The sequence below is a fragment of the Megalobrama amblycephala genome, linkage group LG3 (genome assembly GCF_018812025.1).
Source record: "Megalobrama amblycephala isolate DHTTF-2021 linkage group LG3, ASM1881202v1, whole genome shotgun sequence".
Taxonomy (NCBI): Eukaryota; Metazoa; Chordata; class Actinopteri; order Cypriniformes; family Xenocyprididae; genus Megalobrama; species Megalobrama amblycephala.
In genome coordinates this window covers 50465533-50489970 of record NC_063046.1, presented here as the reverse complement: position 1 = coordinate 50489970, position 24438 = coordinate 50465533, and the positions used below count along the sequence as shown (strand labels likewise).

Genomic DNA, 24438 nt, shown 5'->3' with positions numbered 1-24438 from the left:
AACAGTGCTCTCTTCCACTCTCATTTCCCACAACTGAGGTGCCCTTGAGTAAGACACCCAACCCCCAATTGCTCCCCAGGCGCTGCAGCAAAAAAATGGCTGGCCACTGCTTTTGGTGTTTTCACTACTCACTGCATGGGTGAAATGCAGAGCACAAAGTCAGAGTATGGGACACCATATTTGGCGACACGTCACTTTACTTCACTAATTTAAGTAAATGTAAGTTAAAAAAAAAAAAAAAAACTCCACTGAGATGGCATTAAGGTGGGTAATTTTATTCAAAACCTAGCACTTCAACAAACATTTTTAAAATTCTTGTTGTTACCTGTTTGATTAAGCTCATAGACTACAGAAAATAGAAAATATAGACTATAAACACTACAAACTACACAGGTGTGTAAACAAAATCTAGATATGAATTAGATCAGACCAGATTAAAATTATATCTCACTCTAAAATCACCTATAACAGCATCACCCGAAGAGATAAAATGGTAGATGTAAATTGTTCAGATCAGTATATGATCAAAATTAATTTTTTATTTCAGGTGTTTCAGAGTTTATCATGCAGGTGACTTTTGCATCAGTTAAATGATCTTGCATCAGTATTTTTAACAGTATTTTGCACTTCTTTCTTTAAAATGATCCTGTATCTATGACTCATGGATCGGACCTGTGCTTTTCTAGACTTTCTCTACAACCCATTCACACAATGCTTCACAAGAACTCTGGGACAGGCCCTTGACAAACACTTCAATTCACTATTTGCCCCACTCTTTTATTTATAGCCGTTTTTTCCATTGGTATCAAGATTTGACAATGTGACCCTCTACAATTCTTCTGTGACAACAGAGTCTACACATGGCATTTTAAAGTAGCAAAGAAATAAATGTTAAGAATAACAGCAAAAGAGCTAGAATTTAATTAATTTGAAAGTAATATAGTAAATTTAACTATTTGCAAATAGTCGGTTCATTCTTAATCATACGCATATATCAAACAGCTCTGTTAGTGTTTCCTGTGTTGTCACATTCAGTTATGAATAACATGAATCATGAAAATTATACCCTATATTTTCATTTTCAATTCAAAACAGCAACATTTGACAAAATGTTGAGTGGTTTCCATTACTGGATATTACTGTCATTCAAATAATACTTTAAGCACTTTTGCATTTTATTTTGTTTTCACAGTGAATTTCTAGCAACCACAACTGGCAGATTTTGTTAATGTGAATTTAACAGCATATTTTTTACAGTGTGATATTTAATTTTCCCACATTTTCTCAAGTATTCTGACCTTGGTCGAACAACGGAACTAAAGCTACATTTGGTGTACTTTCATCCTTTTGCCAGCTTTCTGTGTAAAATAAAACATAAATAAAGTACTGCTGGCATTCCATGTGACAAAAGAGAATTAAAACAATAGGAATCATCTCCTTCTTTTAATTATTTACATAATGTTATAATCATATCACTTCTATAATGTTGTTTTTCCAGTAAATTTCATTATGCACACCTTCAGAAAAACGAAGATAAAAACACTCCTAAAAACTACAGAGATCTCAATCTCAATTATTAACTGAACTCATAGATTTGATTTGCTAAAATAAATGTAACTGAAAAGTAATTTTCGAAAACTAATCCCGTCTGAAAGTGCTTGAGAACTGACCTGAATCAACTTTCCCTGTAACAACCAAAACTCTCTCTCATTCTCTCCTTCTCTCGTTGTTTTCACCGATCTTCCTATCAAATCAAACCTGAGAAAGCGTTAACAGGTTTGATAACCACATAATCACACCTGCAACTGTTTCTTTCTCACACACACAAACATAGTGACAGACAGTGTGACTCTTTCGATATCTCAGTCTATGTTTAAATTGAAAAATCATGCTTATTCCAAACCCGCAGCAAGAGAAACAAAGAGAAAGAGATGAATTGGCCTTGACAGCAGCAAAGTATTGCCCCCTCCTTCTTTTTCATTAAACTTTCCATTTTTTATGTGAAAAAATTAATTCTCCACCCGCTCATTTGGCATCCATCATCTCCCAGTTCTTTTTTCTCATCTCATGTATGTTTTAACATCCTCACATCAGTCTTTCTTCTCTACTTTCCTGCCATCAATATCTTTTTAGCTAACATTGAACATTAAAGCTCATTACCCACCATGTGCCACAGAGGACCACTGGCACTTTTCAGAAGTTGAAGGTGACTGTGTGATTGGATGAGGTATATGGGATGACATGCCAGCTGCTGCCAGTATATCAACATCTCCTAGAATCATGCCAGCTCATGAAGCCAACGTTTGGCACTAGCAGCTGTTTTCCTGCATTGATCTATGTGTCTTTCCCTTACATACACACACACACACCTATCATTATGAGGATATTCCATAGGCATAACGGTTTTTATACTGTTCAAACTGTATATTCTGTCACCTAACCCTAACCATCCATCACAGAAAACTTTCTGCATTTTTACATTTTTTTATTAAACATTGTTTAGTATGTTTTTTAAGCCATTTTAATAACGAGGATTCAAGAAATGCCCTCATAAACCATGTTATGTTGTAATTCCAGTGTAATACCCATGTTATTATACAAATTTGTGTCCTCATAACTCATAAAACAAGCACATACACACAAATGTTCAGTATCTTAGTATCTTAGCTACGAATATTTTATATTTTGATGAACTTCCCCTGTAATATTCACTCTGAAATATATTATCTACCAACCTTTTTTCAGTCTGTTGTCTTTCATAGACTTTACCTCTGCATTACAATCGTCCTCCAAATCACCTCAAAACATTCTTTCAGCATCTCTTTCCTTAAACAGTTAGATTGGTAGTTAGCATTCTGATAAATAACTTGTCAATTCAGCAGACAGTGTTTTGTGTTCTTTCGCTTTGTGTTATCTCACTCTGTGTTCTTTCTCATTGTTGCAACTCTTCCCATGTCTCCTTCGGTCTGACATCTCCCTTAAACATAGAACAGCACACACAAGCACACACTGTCACTTCAAGTTAATCGCCAGGGAACGCCTCAACGACTTGTCTCTGCAGTGCTAATTAAGCCACTTCCAATTTAGGAGTATAGGATTTAGATGACAAACAGTAAATGGGGGAAACTAACTAGGGTAGGGCATCATCTAAACTCAAACAGAGCAAAGTTAAACAGAGAGCAGGTTCCAAGTCTTGTTGTATAATTACAAACCTACTATCAAAATTAAAAACAAAAGCAAACTGAGTAATGAGACTAATCCAAATCATACTCAAAATATATGCAAACATGAATCCAGATAACAACGGTCCAGATTAGAGATAATAAATGCTCAGGATAAGACTCTCAGGGGGGAGATAAGACTTCAAAAGCCAGAATACAAAAGAGGTCATTATATACCCCGAACTAAATGAGGTGTTAGATGAGGGCAGGGGTGTTGAAGGACCATTAACGTTCGGCATTCTGGGGAGCCACAATAATGTCGCCTTATTGGCTGCAACTTAAGTGGGTGTTATACGCACAGTGCTAAAAGCTTTGTTTTAAGCATGCAATGAAATATCCCCTGGATAACTGAACGTTTGCTCCGTTGTTTTATCTCAAAGTACAAGAATGTCAATCGATTTTCAGTATGTGAATGAGCAGACAGGGAATGAGCGGGAAAAGAACGCCGACAGAAATAAAGGGAAGAGAGAAAAGTAGAGTTGCTATATAGATCACTGACAGAGCTTTAGGTTGACTACCACAGGTCTGATCCCACTTATAATTACAGTCAGGGAAGAGGGAAGAGATTGAGTTAGTGTTTAATAACACAGGAGTGTAATATATTTTAATTAGGTTCAAACTGTCAGAGTTGTAGCCTCGTAGGTAGCAACAAAAACCACCCCAGTGCAAGCAGATGAGTACCTCCAATAAAGTGCTTTACTGAGCCATTTGTTAATTTGAATAGATAGTTGACCTAAAAGTGGACATTTACAGTACCATTCAAAAATTTGGGCTCTTTGAAAGAAGTCTCTTGTTCACCAAGGCAGCATTTATGTTTAAAAATACAATAAAAACATTAATATTGTGAAATGTTATTACAATTTAAAATAATGATATAAGGCAGCCATTCCAGTCTTCAGTGTCACATGATCCTTCAGAAATCATTCTGGTGGACCCTTTTCCCATTTCTATTTTTTTTTTCAGAATCGGAAATCAACAAGGTTGAATATATGTCACATGTTTGCTGATGCTGTGGTTGCAGACAAGCATGATGAAGAAGGTGAATTCCAAAAATCACAGACAGGGCTTAAATTAAGCCAGGATTAGGCCTTATTTCAAGGCATTTAAGTAGCTTTTATAAATGTGCCTTAGAAAAAAAAAACATTACTGGTGTGCATTTTGCAACAAAACAATGGTAGTGACATATTTTAGGATATGCCAATGCAAGTTACTTTTAGTTAAAACAGTTAAGGCTTAAGCCTTGTAAATAAACCACCAGGGGTTTATTTAACAAAACTAACACTAATGAGATCACTTAAGAAAAACAAGAGAAAACCTAACCATACCATGCAAACGTGAACGAGAACCAACAATGAGAAACTGAAACACGGGAGTATATTATATATATATATATATATATATATATAGAGTGCCCCAGGGATGACGCGTTTTTGTAGGCCAACCCGGAAGTTAGCGGCGCACAGGTTCCCTCGGTTGAAAGCCTATGCATTTTTCCCATAGACTTTTGGAAAATTTCAGAAAATAAGCTCTGTGTTTAACAAAGGGTTATGACACTTACACGTTTTGTCTATCAAGATAATCTTTACAAGTTAACACAACATTTATAGATTTTGAAGCCTAAATAAAGTCGTCAGATATAAAAGGCTAACAGTAGGCTATAAACGGACTACAGCACACCACGGTCGCGGATCAACGTCACCGCCACCAAGCTTGCTCAAACTTTATTTAAAAAACAACTTTATTTAAAAACATGCTCGCCGATTATGATCTGTGCTGTTATGAATACTTATCCACTTTTTCATGAGAAATGCTGTCCAAATGTCCCGTTTTTAATGGTGACGTCTAAGTCCCCGCCAAAGGAAGTAGTCCCTTTTAGCAACTTGTTAGCAACCGCCGATTTTAAGACACAGTAAAAGTTTTAAAAAAAATCGTTAGGTTATCGTGGGTTATAACTGGTGTGTTTTATGTCATAGATCAAAACGTGAAAGTATTTAGAGGCTTTGTTAACCACAGACCTTATTTCAGGCGATTTAGCAAAAACCCATTCAAAAAACCCATAGACTTTACGGCGTTGGAACCAGAAGTCCTAAAATGCTAACTCGCTTCCGGGTTTTGCCTACAAAAATGCGTCATCCCTGGGGCACTCTATACAGGCTAGAGGAGAAGAATCTAGATGAGGAACAGGTGAACTAAATCAAACAATCAATCAGTAACCTTAGCAACTAATAGTCAACGAGAACAGGTACTAAATACAAAAGGAAACACAGGAGCTAAGGCAAAATCAAACATAACATAATCATGACAGTTTTATAGCAGTGAACGGAAACTACAAAAAATATATATAATTTTTGCATACCATTTGGTTCAATAGCAAAAGAAAAATCCACAATAGCATTTCTATTACTTAACAAAAGAGAAAAAAATATCAAGACATTGATTACATTGGTCAGAACAGAGAAAGATGTCAAATTTGTCATCACTCTCAGCTGTTGTATTAGCTTTCATTCACACTGGCTTTCATTGTGTGATCAGTTTGTGTGTCTTTGTCTTAAATTTAGACTAAACAGGGATGAAAGACTGAGACCGAGAGGAAGACCTCTCTCAACTGGCTGCATTTCTTTTCATATTAAAATTCACTCACCATTATTGGCCTAATATATCTAAAAGTATTTCCGTCTCAACATAAATCAAATTAGTTTTTGCATTTACTTTAACAAATTGGCACAGGACTTACTGATATGGCAACAGGCCGTGGTTGTCTTGGTTCCATCACTTAAAAGTACACAATGAATCAAATCACTATGCACTTTCATTTAGATGCATTTCCAAACAGCCCAATCAAAGTTTTATCATTTCTACTCATAAACTTAATGCAGCAGAGGACTTTACTGGCATGTGTGCTGGTAAGAGATGCTGAGTTGGGGAGAAGGTCTTGGCCCTCCGCAGAGGCTCCAGGGGCCCGAGAGAGCAATGAGGCAGCTGTGAAGGCTCTAATCATGACTTGGACAACAGGCCTGCAGTCTCCCTCTGCCTGGACATCTGCACTCTAATTAAAGAGCTCCATAGTGTGTGTAAGTGTGCAGATGTGTGTATGTGGATACATGTAGGCTGAGACGGCTATAGGCTATGCAGCCAGTCGCCCAGGGCCCTGGCATGCTGGGGGGGTTCCTGCAAAATGGCCCAGAACAAATGAGTCGATAACAATATCTGACACGCAGATGCTTAAAGCTAAATGTAACAAGAATCACACTGCGACAATATCTGATAAAGTTTCCCCTCATTGCATTGCATCAAATATGTTACAGTAGGGTTTATAGAGTTTATTTTTAGTTTTTAAGTAAACTATCCCTTTAAAGATTATAAATGCACAGCCGTAACAGTAAAAGGCAATGTGGCTTTATCTGCTGTACACAGGTTATCTTATATAGCACCTTGAAGTGCAGAGGAATTACTCTAAAAAATTCAAGTGGCTTATGGCAGATTTTTTAATAAGTCGTTTTACTGTTTACTGGCCATATCAATCATACGCACACTCATGCTCACATATTATTATGCAGTCCTCTTGCAAGGTTCCTAAATTACAAACTAGTATCACAATTTTCTTTCAGGTTAAGGCAATTACAGCTTATGCATCTAAATCCTAACTATCTTCAGAGCACAACTGGAGGAAATATAGCAGACCCCTGTATTTTTCAGTAATGTGGTTTTACATGCAGATAGCCAGTGGTAGAATGAGGTTAGGGCAGGGTACACCCATGGTAAAATTAGTGACATGGCAGGCACACTGATGATAAGGCTCTGTCACAGTGTAAAATTTAGAGATGCCATAATGTGAATGTCCAAAAACACATACTAAGAAGCAGAATTGCCATGTTGACAATTATACAGCTATAATTTACATTATAGTATATTTTGATTCCTTTGCAACAAGTGTGCATCTGAGTCCATGCATGCCAATGTTTAGTTTATAACGGTTAGTGTTTATTATATTATCTTCTAGGGGTGCAACGGTACGCGGGGAACATGGAACATCCCAGATGAAGATAATGAGGAAATACGCATACCGTTATACCCCTATTATCTTCTATGATGACCTTCCATTAAAGAGATAGTTCACCCAAAATTTAAAATTAACCCATGATTTACTCACCCTCAAGCCATCCTAGGTGTATATGACTATCTTCTTTCAGACAAACACAATCGGAGTTATATTATAAAGTATCGTGGCCCTTCCAAGCTTTGTAATGGTAGTGAATGGCGCTCCTGATTTTGAAGCACAAAAAAAGTGCATCCATCTATTGTAAAAGATATCCACATGGCTACAGGGGGTTAATAAAGACCTTTCGAAGCAAAGCGATGGGTTTTTATAAGAAAAATATCCATGTTTAAATCTTTATAAACTAACTAGCTTTCAGCAGACGTCCTACGCTAATCGACTTACGCGAAAAGAGTAATCTCTGATCTGATGCATTGACTCGGAAGCCCAGAGGATAGAGCAAAACAAAACACCGGTCATGAATTAGAAGTCTAAAACAAGAATTTTTAAAGAGAAATATCGGAGGATTTCGATATAAGAGAAGATTGAACCGCAAGAGGCGTCTAAGCTTACAATACTCCTATATACTGTACATCACGTCAGAAGTTACTCTTTTGGCACAAGTCGACCTACGTAGGCTGTCTGCTGGAAGCTAGTTATTTTAGTTTATAAAGTTTTAAATATGGATATATTTCTTACAAAAACCCATCGCTTTGCTTCAGAAGGCCTTTATCAACCCCATGAAGTCGGTGTATGTATTACTAATATAATGGATGGATGTTTTTTTCCATTCAATACCATTATAAACCTTGGAAGAACAAAGAGTTTTTTTAATATAACTCAGATTGTGTTCATCTGAAAGAAGACAGTCACACCTAGAATGCTTGAAGGTGAGTAAATCTTGGGATAATTTTCATTTTTGGGTGAACTATCCCTTTAAGCAGTTAGATTTAAAAAGCATTTGATGCTACTCTCTCTTTCACACACATACTCAAAGCTCCAGAGGTACCTGACCTGACACTGACAGACAGACATTGAGACTGTTTTTCTCTTCTGTCTTTCTTTGTTATATTTACCAAAAGTTACGATCAGAGGTTGCCTTGGCAAGCCTAAGGCTGCATTCATGTAAACCCAGAGCATTCTGAAAGATCACAAGAGGAATAGAGCAAATAATATGAAAAAGAAACTACAAAGAGATCTGAGAGTAGATGTTGGAAACTGCAGAATGTTCAAAGGCATGGTTACTCTTCAAAAAAAAATCAGTGCATGTTCACATGAAATCTGAGATGTAAAGGGTTAGTTCACCCAAAAATGGAAAATTCAATACAAAAGCGGTTCAAATGACTGATATGTGCTATTTTTAAGTCTTCTGAAGTAATGCTAAAGATTGGTATGAACAAACCAAAATGTAAGTTATTATTCACTGAAAATTCAGACAATTTGATATCAGTGGTGCAGAATGCGTCTCACAACTGATTGCCGTGTTCCAAACTATGCATATTAAAAAAAAAATAAATAAATAAAAAAATATTCACACAAATGCGATTCGAGAGGTACAATGGAAAGACTTTTTTAGTTTCAAATCAGCTTCACAGAAAATACGTTTCAATGTTACAATCAGGAAGTATTCTGTTATTTCAGTCAAAAGATGAGTGTATCAAAGTAGTCCATAAAGCAGTAATATACAGCTATAAGATAACATAAGTTGTGTAAGTAAACATCAGCCTGGTTTCACAGAAAGGGCTTAGATTAAACCAGGATTAAGTCTTAGTTCAATTAGAACATTTAAGTAGCTTTTATAAATGTGCCTTAGAAAAAAAAACATTACTGGTGTGCATCTTAAAACAAAACAATGGTACTGACGTATTTTAAGATTTTATGTCAGTGATTTTATGCCAGTGCAAGTTGCTTTTAGATAAAACAGCTCAAACATGCATTTTAGTCTGGGACTAGCTTAAGCCTAGTCTGTGAAACTGGGGCAACATGTATTCAGTTTCACGAGTTCACACTTACAAATAAGTCAGGTAAATTAATTGGTAAACGTATTTGCCGTGCTGTCCGGGGAGAGGGCTCTCCGAGCTTGGTAATCGGCCCGAACCAGAGTACCCCCCCCCCCCCTTTTAGGTTATATGAAGTAGCCCAGAGAGTGTGAGGAGACAGGGTGGTGGAGGGATTCTGGAAACTGTCGAGGATCCTTGGGTGAGATTGACTGCGATTATATATAGGCCTGAACTCATGCCGATTGGGTAGATATGTTGATTACAGATTGTTGACAGCTGATTGAGATGACGTAATGATTTTGTAGCTTATTTGACTTGTTCCTCCCGAACTACATTAGTAAAACCTAATTAAGCAGACACAATGATCGCTCACACACTATGATCGATCCAAAGGTGTCATCATCTTGTTGTCTTCGCAAGTGTTGCCATCATCTGAAATGTTATTTTCTTTACACAAAGCTACTGTACAGTGCTTTGTACAGTGAAATATGGTGCACAAGTTATATGGACTTGACCTGACTTTTTTGACTACTGATTTTTTTTTTTCTTCTTCTAATTTTTGGAGCTTGAAAGCCCTGGTCACCACTGCAACAAGGCATGACATCATTATATGTAAATATGGCCATTTTTATTTTGAGTTAAATATCCCTTTAAATTACATTTTATTGTTTTGTCTCTTAAAAAAGAATATCTATTTTGCTTTCTGTGTACTGAGTACTAGTTTCATGTATTGTCAGAAGGTGTAAAAGAAAGTGTAAATGGTGAGCAGGTTTTTAAATGGTCCTATACAAACACTGCTCATCAATCTGAAAAGCGATCTACTTTTACTTTGCACACAAACTTTAAGATGAGCGATTTCATGCTGTGGTCCACTTGGAACACGTATCTAGTGCTCACAGTATTCTGGGTCACCCTAGGGAAAGGCCTAATGCAGCATCCCATGTCACGAGAGAGAGGCAAAAGAACATTTGGTATGACAAGGAACATACAGGGGTTGAATTAGAAAAAGCCAGCAAAGAAAACAAAATATTAGAAATTGAGAATTTAATGGGCAGAATTAAATTTTGTGCCTGAAATATGGGCGCTGTGCAAACACGGCAAAAGGAAAATCTTATTAGAAAGACATGAGTGTATAGTGATAGGAATACAAAGAGACAGGGTGGCGAGACACTTCATATGCGAGGATGCGTATGTGAGAGCGCTTCTCAGCACCTCATAAATCCTTCATGAAATATGAGCAATAAATTAGTGTGAAAGCAATGGAATGACATCAAGGCACAGCACTCGATATATCGTAGCATGAATGTAATGGGCAAAGACACATTCAGACACATTCAAACTAATCCTCCAGACCTCAATGCCTGTCCTAATCTCATCCATGTCTTCTCTGTATTTCATTTATTGTGTGTTGCCACCTCTTCACCCGTCCACTGGTCTCTATGTCTATGTCAAGCTCAGGGCGCTGTAGAGCTCCACTGGGACCAGAAGAATATTAACCTGCCCACCTCTCACTCACACAGTACTGCACACACACAGGCACTGACACACACATATATTTTATATTACACTGAAACAATATTCACTCAGAAATTGCTAGTAAATTTCACAAAGAAATGGCAAATATCACATTGAATTAAACATGAATTTTGAAGTAGGAAGACTAAAATAGTATTTTACTCTAATAAATCTTTGTTTTGTCTGCAACTTCTTTCAAAGAGATTCATTAAGTGAGTGATGATGGATGAATGGAAGGCTGGGAGACAGAACTGAGAAAGGGTAGTAAACTGAAGAAATTATGTTTAGCTTGAATAACAGTACTGAAAAAATGCCTTCAAAGAGCTCATTTGTTCACAAAAATGTGGAGAAATAAAGAAAAATGGGAAATAAAGTGAAAGGACAAAGGGTGTGAGTGAAACCCTGTTGGAAAATCCAATGATTTCTAGCTGGTCATTTGCTTGTCCATAGACAAACATGGTAGACAATCTTGCTCAGAATAGTTAGGACTGGTAGACCATCTCACAGCAGCAACTAACATATCCCAAAACCAATGTTCTGCTTTCTAGCCATTTTAATACCTTTAAGAATGTTACATTATTTATATTCAGGTTCTCAGAGACCCCAGATACAGTATGACCATTACATAATGCAATGAATGTTCATTCATCTGATCGTTTGACATTTCTCAAAAAACCACATCCCTACATTATGGTTAAATAGAGAGATACGGCTACCATTATGTCGGTCTTTTGAGGTTTGATTGGTCAGATGAACTTAATAAAATTAGAAATTTCCATCATTATTTTTACACAAATCAATCTCAACAGAACATGAGGGTTAAAGGTGGGGTAAGTCATATTTCAGAAACACTGTTTGGAAGTTAGTCTGGGCCGACACCAACAACAAACGTGTAAACAATCAGCATTAGGGGGCGTATGACGGTCGAGGAGAGAGAACGAGCAAGAGGGAGATTTGAAGAAAAACTGCAGAGAGAGAGATAAGACACAATACAAAAGAGCTCAAAAGAATATCACTGGAATGAAGGGTTATGACTGGGCAAGATCTTTAGGACCCGGGTTAATATTAGAAAATCTTTCCAGCGCTGGAGAGAGCTAAACGGGAAAACCCGAAAACAGACGCGGAGGCTGCTTTGATTCTGCATCACATGTGAGTATCACTGGGTTTGAGTGTCATTGATCGTCTGGAGCTGCTGTGCTGTTGGCGACTAACAACAAACTCTTCTTTGTATTCACTCGTGTACTGTACGTTCATTTTTTGTGCGTCCTTGTCATTCGTTCATCATCTTCGCTTTATTTTTCGTGAAGCATTATTTTGTTACACGTCAGCTCTGATAAACAGACATCCACTCTCGCATTGCGTGTGTAAGAGAAGTCAGCTATTGAGAGTTGTGCAGGCAATCCACTGCGCACTCACGACCGCTAGAGAATGTGGTTAACGACATTGTTAGTGCACTCGCCTTGCCTGCCAGCAGCGTTCGGGCCGGGGTTCGAGACCGACTCGGAGCAGGGTGGTTAGGATTGGAGGCAGGCGGACCAATGAAGAGAGGGGTGTGTTTGTTTGGGTTGATTTCAAATATCAACAATGTCTAACAGCGTTTTTGAAAAATGGCTTACCCCACCTTTAATCTGGTATGACCTGGTTTTTCCAGTGGGAATGACAGTAAGATAGTAAGACTTGAACTGAGGATAAGAGAGAGGGAAGAATGTGGACTGAAAGGAGGGAGAGAGAGTGAGACAGGTGCCAGGGAAGTAGAGATGCAATAGGATAGTGTTTCAACACTGAAATACAGACTATTGCTGATTGTCTCCAGCCCTCCTCTGTCCATTACAGACCCCATGACGTGTGGGTGTGTGTGTATTTCATTTTGTGGCAGTGCTTTCTGTTTCATTTTGCTGTAGGTCTGCTTGCTGTGTGCCCCTGTTGTGAAGGCTTATTGGATAATAAATCAACAGAGACCAACTGTAACAAAAATGATATAAGCCATTCTCTTTGTCCTCTGTCTGATCTCTTTGAATTCAGACCAGGGCTCACCACCATAGCTAACTAAGGCTTTCATAAATAATTACATTTGTTCCCCCAAACCTAAATGTATGTGACTTTCTGTTTTCAGATCTATCGATCTATCTATCAGCTATAGCCTTTTATTAATAATGGGAAATGAATATGGTTAAATTTAATGTAATATCAGCATTATATTATGATCGGCCAACGACAATGACAGTTGAAACTGCATCACACATTATCACAAGCTTTCTCAATATGAAGCCAACCACAATCCACAGTTTGAAGTGATTTACCAGCATTACTTTGAAAGAACTGATCCACAGAAACAGGTCAGCTCACAAGGGCACCATATAAACACTTTGTTAGCTGTAGACTTTTATAACCTTTACTTGAACACTTCAATTTCCCTTTCACTTGCTATATGTGTAATACAGCCTGAGGCATGTCAAACTGCCATACCCGTTGTATATGACCTGGTAACACTTTACAGTACGGGTGCTCTGTGCATTAATTCATGCTTAACTAATGCACAGATAATCACGTGTTAATGTATGACTCATGAAGAACTAAAACATTTATTAATGATTACTGCATTAACAACTAATAAAGGTTCTATATGATTAATATATTATGTGAATTGTTATTAATTAAATGTCATAATGTATCAATTCCTTAATAACATATAGTATTAACTAATAATGTAAATGAATGTGTTAATGACCACAATTAGTCAAAGCTATGTATTTCAACTTCTAGTTGTCTGCTTTAATTAATCATTAGCTAATGATTTGCAAATGAATCATAATGTTATAGTCATGTGCCTCAACAAGTAGTCATAATGATAAATGTGCAAATCATTAGCTAACGATTAATTAAAGCAGACAACTGAAATACATGGCTTTGACCAATTGTGGTCATTAACACATTAATTTACATTATTAGTTAATACTATAATGTTATTAAATGAATGAATACATTGACATTTAATTAATAACAATTCATAATTACTTAATCGTCGCTTTATAATATTAATATTGAACCACTGTACTCACATGAACTGATTTAAATATGTTTTTTGTACCTTTATGGATCTTGAGAGAGGAAGTGTCCATTGCTCCCTATGGAGGCCTCACGGAGCCATCGGATTTCAATTAAAATATCTTAATTTGTGTTCCGAAGATTAACGAAGGTCTTACGGGTGTGGAACGGCATGAGGGTAAGTAATAAATGACATTTTTTCATTTTTGGGTGAACTAACCGTTTAAGTCAATTTTCTGATAGAGATGAAAATGAAAATATGTTGCCCCATGCTGCACAGAAACTCCCTCAATCAGTGATTCTCAACTAGTAGGTTGCAAAACATTTTTTAAAGGGTTAGTTCACCCAAAAATGAAATTTCTGTCTTTAAGTACTCATCCTCATGTTATTCCAAATCTGTAAGACCTTGAAATGCTGTATAAAGTCGTTATTTTTTTGTTTTTGCGCACAAAAAGTATTCTCGTCGCTTTATAACATTAAGGTTGAACCACTGTAGTCACATGGACTATTTTAATGATGTCTTTATTACCTTTCTGAATCTCAAAAGGTGCAATCACATTGCTGCCTATATGTGGTTCAGAAACCCTTGGATTTCATCAAAAATTTGTGTTCCCGAGAAACAGAAACAGAAATTTCATTTTTGGGTGAACTAACCCTTTAACTACTGTGTGCCTAAAATCATTTTCTCTGTGAAGGGTCACTTATGCGGTACAATCTCTTCACGGAAAGAGCTAAATAAAGGCACTAACACAGAGACACACACATTCTCACACACAAACACATTAGCTGACAGAAACCTCTTACATTGTCTCGTCGTTCTGGAACTCCAGTTTTCCAGACACTTCCTCAAAGTCCTCCCCTCCGCAAGCTGTCCCATCCACTGTATGGTACGGTACAGCCACCAGACCACGTGCTCCTGATGTCCTCTGGACCTTCACCTGCATGATGCCGATGCTTTCGCTAACTCGGATCGATTCGCTCTCAAATGTAAAAATTCCTGCATGGTCGTCATCGTAGATTGTGACGGTCGCCGTGTGGGCCTCACCAAGGGCTACGGTAGGGGCAGGTGCTCCGGCCTCCAAAACAATAGGATGTCCATCAGCCCACCCAATTATACGGGGATTGCTCAGGCGGACATAGAAGTATTCATCTTCTTCAAAGATGTCATCATCAATAATGCCGACGGTGAGCTCTTTAAGGTTCTCGCCAGGTTTGAAGACAAGTGTGCCCTCAGCGAATTCATAGTCAGAACCTGCATTGGCTGTGCCATCTTCCGTGCGATAATCCACCTGGAGTTTTGCATGAATAAACATTTTAAAAGATCAAAGTTCTCCCTTGTTCTTATTAAATAAACAAATGTGTTTCACAATTTACATCATTTAATAGTCAAGATCAGAGAATAAGTTTAGAAGTATCCTATTCCCTAGTAAAGTGAATAAACTAAAGAGTATTTTACTTTAAACTCACCTTAACAGTACACCCGGCATCTCCTCCACGCCTCTGCACAGTAAGTTTTAAGGATCCACAGTTTTCAAAGCACTGGTAAAGGGCAGGTTCAAAGTCTATTTTTGTAACATGAGGGTCGTCCTCCTGCTCTTGAGGTTCCCCACTGCTGACCACTTTACGGGCCTGATCTGCTGCGTGTTTCTTCAAAATGTTCCCAGCACCAATCATCATCCTTGTTGCTTGAATGCGGTAGAAAGCTCTGCTCTTCTGTTGCTGTATCAGAACCTGCAAAGGTAAGTTTGAGAAAGTTATTTTTAACCTGCAGTTTAGTTGCAGGATGATTTCTCAAGCTGTAAAACAGCCATTTTAAATTTGCACCATTTAAATTCTGCAGCACAATCAGCACTAAATGCAATTTTCTAAAATAATAATTGTTTTCCAAACAATCCCCTAGTCTTGCATTGTTTGGACAAATAGGTGGAGTTGCCGCCGAAACTCACTTCATTAATAAGCCATTAGGAGTCAATGAGTACAGAACTAATTCTTCATTTGACTGTCCGACTTATGTGCATACATGCTACAACTGTATTATCCAGGTCTGTTACGACTTCGCAAAAAATAATAAAAAAAGCAGTCAAGTGCGATTTCAGTTGAACTAAAGCATTTACATGACATTTTAAAAAAGTATTCTTACAGTCCAGTTGACAGATAATATTCAAAGTGAATATACCTGTACATTTATAAATAATGTTTAAAGTCAAGTTTTTCATGTTTTTTGTTCTTATGTCTATGTGGCGTTTTTAATATGCTTTAAGACAAACCATGCGCAAATTCACATCATTGCTGAGTATTTTCTCTTTAAAACTATAGTGATCTAAAGACAGTTTCAAAAACGCAGTTTGAAATCCCTTGTGACAAACTACCTTGTAACCAATCACGTCAACGTGCCATTAACCATGACCGCTCTGAAGGAGTCTCAAGAGAATATATCCTGGTATATTTTTCTGTTGATATGAAAAATCGTGTAGATTTAGCAATATAGCGGGTGTATGATGTATATTACGATGTTATGATAAACTATATGCCTTTCAATGAAGTTCTGAGTTGTTCAAAGTGTTTCTAAGGATACTTATTTTTAGAAGGCAGCTGTCCGACTCAGATGGCGACAAGAATGGGAACATGGTTTGTAACATTAACAACACATTATTAGCAGCTGTTTGATAATGTAGTCAAGCAAAAGGGTAATCATATTAATTACCGGCATGTGTCTGACGTTGTAAAAAGCGATACCATTGTGGAGCATCTCAGGCCCAGTCCACACGAACACGGGTATAAAAAAAATAAAAAAATAGCGTCTACATGAAAACTCAAAAACGTGCCATGAAGCACTGTCAAGAGCATGCCAAACCAACAGGTGGCTATATAACCCTAACCGTAAAGCCATATTGGCCAATCAGAACCCTGGAAAAAAGGTTATTACTGGTTCCTGTTCTGATGTCGCAAGTCAAAATCTCCAGTTTCACCGTCTACATGTCAACAGTGCAACTGGAATTTCTAAAAAGCCCTGGCTTTCAGTGTCAGGATACTGCGTTTGCGTGTGGACTGTGGACGAATGGCCAAACTGCATAGAAAAAGCTGCAGTTTTGAAAACACCCATGTTCGTGTGGACAGGGCTTCAGTAAGTTAACCGAGTGGATCTCTGAGCTTGTGCAAGTGAGTGGAGGCGGGGCTAAAATTATTGACTACAGTGGGGCTTTAAAATAGCATAAGAATGTTTATAGTTTTTGGGAAATGAATGACTTTCTTACAATTGTACAATTAGAGAGTACTTTAATATTGTTTTTACACACAACAGTTTCAGTTTCAGTAACTTGGCCTGCAAAGAATAGAAGTTCATACAAATTCATTTAAATTTAAATGTGTTATTTTATTCATGTTATTTTGCTTTTTACCTGATAGTTGGCCATCTCTATGAGCTGCTCCATGTCCTTGTCAGGATGTCTTTGTTTGAGTTCCTTTAGAGTTCTGGCCATATCTCTCCTGGCCTCATCCTCTTGATCACGTCCTCCAAGCCCACTTTCCCCTCCCAGCACTCCATCCAGATGTGTTGTGATTCCATCGATTTCAAGCATGTCCATCTTTGTGAATCCTGCATCCTTGCCAACCTCCTCCCCGCCCTCGGACACAATAATTCCACGTCCCTTTTCGGTTCGGTAGCGTTTGCGAGCATACTTGTAAAAGAGCAATCTCCGATCAGCGATCCAGGCCTGGACTACGCAGAGAGGGAAGAAAAGGAACGTCAACACTGCTTCCCACACTTCCACCTCACCAGGTGAGACCACAGAGATGATAAGATAGAGCCAGATGTAGGCAAACATGCTCCACGCTGCAGTCACGAAAAACACCCGAAGATGTTTGACCTTCCGCCTTTCACCATCAGGTACCACATAGACGCAGATGCCAATGATCACGAACAAATTGAAGGCAGCGCTACCTACGATAGTGCTGGGACCAAGAGAACCGGCCTCAAAATTATGCCCACAGACCTCAATGACTGAAAGCAAAATCTCAGGGGCTGATGAACCCAGAGCCATGAGGGTCAGATTGGAGACGGTCTCATTCCATATGCGAACTGTGGTGGTGACCGTTTCACCATTGGGTCTTTTTGTAGTGATCTCCTTTTCTTGAGAAGTTATAACTTCAATGGCAGTCATGAAGCGGTCAGCAATTATCGACATACCTAAGAACATGTAGACTAGCGCCACTAGGTACACAATGGCACGAGCCACTTTGTCACCAACTGAGGGATTTAGAGGATTCCACACTGGTAAAAGAACCCCATCTGCACACACGTCAGTCTGGGAACAGTTGGAGGTAGACTGGGCTACATCTTGGGAGTCAGCTTGAGAGGGGATGGAGAAAGACAGAAGAAGGATCAAGGGAATGAAGGAGAAGGGGAAAAGGTGGGATGAACTGAAGGACAAAGGCATGGTGAGGTGGGGTCGATCTGATTCTGCAACAATTCTTCACACCACCTACAGAGAAACAGAGAGACACTGAGTCAATGAGTTTTAAACTCTGACTTGCATTTTTATTCATATACTGTAGTATAAAGAGATTGGAAAAGAAATGAGAAGCTGAAAGCAAAGGAAATTAAACTATGTGACCCGTGCAGGCAAAATGAGTCGGAATGTGCGCGGGCTATTACGAACTACAGGCAAAACAAGTCAAAAATTTTGATTTTGGTCAAATTTGAGGTTTCCACAAAAATTAGTTCATTAAGCACATTAATTCACCCTCGTCTAGCAATCCAAATGCTTCAAATAACAATTAAATATCTAAAAGTATCTTTATTTGTATGTTTTCTAACATTTTCTCTGCTTGCGTCACCACTCGCACTTCCCCTCAGCACAAGTTTGGTATCGTTTTAAAGCACAGCACTCCAACTTTGTGAATATTCATAGCAAATTTTTGATGGCATGAGTCTGAACCCATAAAATGTGATTTTCAAACTCATGCTGATGATGTAAACAAATCAATCTTACTCGCGCTGACTGACAGATCCGAAGCGTGCGCGCAAAGACGCCTCAGACAGCGCGCGATCCCGATATACACATATAAAAAGAATTACAGTAGGCTACTTCAAAATATTGAAGCAAAATATTAAGAAAAAAAGTTGAATATATATTTTTCCTACAGATAAGTGGTTTTGATGAGGTGTATGCCAAATTTGGTGGAAGTACCAGGTATTTTAAGGTATGGTTGCTAGGTGATTTTCTTTTGAACCTCGATTTTTCTCCAAACTGACTTTGCTCATTCTATCGACTTCAAACAGGTGTAGCTCAGTCCTTTGTTCTCTGATTCCAACAAATAATACATCATTTTGAAAGTTTTTTTAATAGAGATTTTGAAAATAACTATTTTTTTTGAAAATTTGCTCATTGCGATTAATTTTGCCAGCACGGGTCACATATGCTGCACTATACTGCACAGAAAACTCTCTAGAACTACAGTGGTAAGTTGTAACTCAAAAACTGGTCTGTGTTGATCCATGATTTTTTGTTCAGTGAACTCTTCAATATTCAAGAGAAATTTAGAATATCGAAATAAAATAATTATTTGTAACATAAAAGAATAGAAAATAACTTTTAGTTACTTTTGAACAAAAAAATGATTTCAGTACTGTGTTGGGTTGCCAGATAAAATCTAGATATGTGCTTTAGGCGAGACACCCCAGGTGAATAGGGTAAAAAAATTAACTAATAGATATCACCATACTACCCCATGTGATTGATTACATTAAAAATTGCAAACATTTTTTGTATTACAAGTTTTCTAAAATGTTATGTTTAAATATGCAAATGAGGCATTATCTAATTAAATATGCGCTGATTTGCATACATTTCTAGAACAAAAATCTGAATATTGGATGACGTCAGGTTCAAAATTCTCATTTAATTTTTTTGGACATATTAAAATCAAAAGGTTTTTACAGAGGGATATCTCTTTTTATCACTCCATAAATCAGAAAATACTATCAACAGCCAGAAAAAAATATATATTTTCACCATTTTTTTAGGAATAAAATGTTGTATAAAATCAGGCAAATTACATATCAACAAATCCCTCTGTAAAAACCTTCAGAATATAGATAGGAATAAAACTAAAGTTTAGTGCATGTAAGTTCTGCTGAAGTGAAGATTTCTGACTCAGAGCAGGAGAAAAAACTCATTTTGAGAAAACGGCCTTTAAAGATATTTACTGTAATTGGAATCTATAGACGCAAATAGATAAAGTGCTATAAAATATACACTTAAAAGTGGATTTTGGATGTTTTCTTTCCACCAGTCTGAAAAAACACTTAATGAAAAGCCAAAAAGTGCAAAATCTCAAAATTGACAGGTGCCTGAAAAAACAGCGTTTTTGCCTGTAGTGTCCCTCCTTTAGAGATATAGGTTGAGGTTGTGACCATTTCTACAAGGCCTTTGGTGTGAAAATCCTTCTTTCTCTTGTCACTTTCTCTGTATGGTTGTGCCAGCCCTCTCTGTAGTTCTGTCTAAGCTCATTAATTCTGCTTCATCTCGACTCGCCTACTTTCATGCTATACATCCCTCTCTTTGCTTTCTTCATACACATTCCTTCATTTTTGCTCCAGCTTCTCAATCTTTTTCATCATGCTATGATGATTATCATTTCTATAACCTTCTTGACCCCCCTCTCCTGATTTCTTTCCACCACTTTGTAGGGATGATCATCATAAGTTTGAGAATACCAACAAACCCAAAGTCCACTGTATTGTTTGCAACTCTTAATATTAAGATTGGTGGTCTTTTTTCTCATTGACCAGTTCTTAAACTTTTACCGTTGGTAAGGAGACATTATTTCATAAGATGCCATTCAATCCCTATATGGATTATAAATAAATAAAAATGTGCGTTCAGAAAATTTTAGCCACCACGAAAATTAATACATCTATTCTGAGACCTACACAAATAAACCAAACCACACATACACAGAGAAAATGTGCTGTGATGTCATCAGTAAATTATGGCTGAGTTAATAACCTAATGGACGGCTTATAAGTGTGTGTGTAGAAGCAGATGTCTGAACATGTTTATAGGCTTGTAGACTGAAGTCAGTAAGTCCCTCTCCGATCTGTAATGTATGCACGTGTGTGTGTGTGTTTGTGTGAGACACAGCTTGAGTGGAAAGCGCTGCTGTTCTTGAGCTTTCTAATGCTGAGAGAACAGTGCTGACTCAGGACACGCACACACACACACACACACGCACACACACACACACTGACACATGAGATAAATTAAAGAAGTCTTGCGGGCTGCGTACGTGTACTTGAATGGAAAAGAAATAGACTTAAAGAAGATTAGTTGGTTGGGTCACCAGTGAGGCGTGTTTCTTCAACCACACGCGCTTTTGGCCCTGTGGACTTTCAGAAAATAAACTCTCTCAAAACACACTTTTCTCACTCTCACTAGTTGTTCACTTATACTGTCCAACAATCTACATACATCACAGGAAGATTTTGTTTTCCCTGATCCAGCATGAATGTGTCCACCACAGTATAATTTCTATCATATTATATATTCTAATTTATACAAATTATATATTATGTTTAATAACATTCTTTTACAATACATTATAACAAACGAAAAGCAGTTTGCATGTAATGGGCTTACAAGCGGTCTGAGGTGCTAACGGTAATTTTACGTTCAACTTAGCCAACTTAAATAACAATGCTTTTTATGCCATAGAGATTAATTATCCTTCTACTTATGCTTCAGGAAATCCAGCTAATGTCATATTAGATTTATTTTGACAGGGTCAAAAACACACTGTTGGACCGTTATCTGGTTCAGCAGATGCCTCCTAGTGTTTGATTTATATCCTCTATTTTCAATCTCTTGTCAGTTAATAATGACTTTCATTCATCTGTACACATAAAAGCTCTACCAACCAAAAATGTCAGTTTGACCTGAGCTTATATTGAATACATTAACAGACAGGCAACCAGTGAATTCTAAGGAGAAATGTGGGCGTTATAGGTGATTACATGAAATATGCGAGGACCTTTGCTGCCGAATCCTAGATATGAGGGCAGAAAAGCATAATGAACTAATGAACATAATGAAGTTGTGTGCTAACAAGTTAATGCTACATGAATGACTACTGAGTGTGGGTTAAGATTTGTGTAAATGAAAAAGATACACAATCGACAACGCAATATTGCAATATATCAAATGCATATCAGGTTGTGTATTCAAATATTCAAATGTGTGATGCGTTAGGTTAGGTTGTCCAAACTATCCACAAAAGTGGGCTAAAACTGACAAAGATCCCTTTAGGGACATCCAGGGACATATTCAAAGGTAAAACTAATTTCATAAATAATCATGATTCATAAATAAAGTCAATAAAAAGTTAATTGTATTTTAAAAATGGATTATGGGGTGAATTAGTTTGGGATAACAATAGAAGTCTACAGATACAATTGATACAATTTTTTATTATTGTTAAATTAATACAAATGTGTACCCATAAGTGAGCTCCATCTGAAAAAAAAACTCCTTTTGGGACATCCTCATTTGTAACAATTGTATAAAAATATAAAAAAGTATAAAAAAAGTTATTATTAATATTGTAAGAATTCAGAAAGTTTTAGGATTAGGGTGTGGGTTAGGTTACAGTATTTATAGCTAGCTGTATATAAAAACATTAGAAGTCTATGCAATGCCCCCATTTACAGCAGATTTTGAAGTAAATCATACTAAGTGACGTTTGAAAATGTAAAAATGCTCAAAGTTTTCTGTGATGGGTAGGTTTAGGGTTAGGGGATAGAACATACTGTTTGTAGAGTATAAAAATGATTATGTATATGGAATGTTCCCATAAAACATGAATACTCAAAGTGTGTGTGTGTGTGTGTGTGTGTGTATACACACTTAACTGTATTTTAAAAAAAAATTGTCCATTAACCCAGAACATTAACCTCTAACCCTATTCTAAACCCTAACCTTAACCTATAGCTTTGGCAGCCTGATAAACAGCCATGTCCAGCAATGATTTTTCCTTAAGTCTGAACATTTCTGGATAGATGACTATGTGATTGATTTAACCAATGAAATCAGTTGTGGGGTGGGGTTTGGAGAAAAAGCATGGATTAATAATTTTCTGTATATAAAAACAAATGTTAGATAAGTAGTCTGTGTCCAATACTCATTCCTTCTATATGTGTATCTGTGGTCACTCACACAACACAACAAAATCCACTCACTGGGATAAAATAGCTGTTTTAACAACACATTAAATAATATCTTCAGGCCACAGTGAGATTTAGTGCTACAATAAAAGTGTAGTAGCATCATAATTTCTCTCACAAAACTCAGGATCTTGACATAAAACTAGTTTTCATAACATGGTACAAACCGGTAGATGCAGAAGAATTTATATAGTTGACTGATTCAGTTAGCTCACTTATGGCCTACTCTCTTTTACTTTGTGTATGCAAGTCCATGTGGATTTTATGTTCCTGTTCCTGCATTTCATGTTCATGTTCCTGCAGTTCCCTGCTGAAAAATCCAGCATTGCTGGTCACCAGCATAAGGTATGTTTTGTATGCTGGTTCCCAGCATGGGATGCTGGTTGCTGGGTTGCTGGTCCCCAACATGGGAAGCTGGTGGACCGGTGGACCCGCATAATGTTTTGCACGCTGGACCCAAACACTGGTGGACCAACATATGTTGTTTTTGGGTGCTGGTATGATCCCAGCAAGACCACAACAAAACTGTGTTACATATTACGTTTCTTAGTGAGTTCATAGTTAAAGCTGCAGTCCGCAACTTTTTTTGTGTTAAAGATTTACAAAAATGATATAATGAGAATATACAACATGAATCCATTTTCCAAACTGTGTTTTTGTCTTATCCTGAATCATTATGGTACACTTATAATACGTGTTTATATTCGGACTATTTCAGACCGGACTGGTAGGACCCGCTGCAGAGTATCACAGTAACTGCGTGACTCGCCATAGACATACACGGAGAAAAGTAGCTCCGGCTAGAATGTTCCTCCGCAAGACGCGTACAGTTCTGTTTATTAACCTCTAGAGGGCCAAAAATCACGGACAGCAGCTTTAAATAAATAAACATAATTATCCATTTTTTTAATTATTTAATAAAGAAAAACGTGTTGCAGTTTACTTTATTGTTACATAGAAAAATAATCGGTCCCAATCTATAGAGCCTAAAAGTAACACTGAAGCAGTGCTGCAGTTAGTGAAATAAAGTAGATTCACTCTACAAGTGATGATTGACCATTAGTGATGAACACCTACGCATACAGAATCACTGAAGATAAGAGAAACAACAAGAACTGAAAAAAGAGAAGAGACGAGCAGACAGCTTTAGATTAAATCAACTGCAAATAAAATCAATGATATCTCACCAGAGGATGTTTAAGCATCATCATCACCACCAACTTATTATAAACCAGGTTGTTGAAGTCTATTTGAAGTCATCATGAAAATTTTAATTGTTTAATTTATATATTACAATAAATCAATCATGTTAAATCATATATTGCTTTTTCTTTACATCATTATTGTGTTAAATATAGAAATAAGCAAATAAGCAAATGTCCCAAAGCACTGCTTGCCTAC

General features: G+C 37.2%; 1 protein-coding gene across 2 annotated transcripts in view; it reads right to left on the bottom strand.

Moving 5' to 3' along the window:
* The window catches only part of slc8a4b (solute carrier family 8 member 4b), a 76072-nt gene that overhangs the window by 22933 nt on the left and 28701 nt on the right, over positions 1 to 24438 (bottom strand). For both annotated transcript variants that reach the window (XM_048185975.1, XM_048185974.1), the window contains exons 2-4: positions 17216 to 18298; positions 15285 to 15548; positions 14622 to 15106 (exon numbers count right to left, since the gene is read on the bottom strand). In XM_048185975.1, the coding sequence (XP_048041932.1) occupies positions 14622 to 15106; positions 15285 to 15548; positions 17216 to 18253 (1787 nt within the window). In that variant the 5' untranslated portion in view covers positions 18254 to 18298. The remainder of the gene's footprint in view (positions 1 to 14621; positions 15107 to 15284; positions 15549 to 17215; positions 18299 to 24438) is intronic.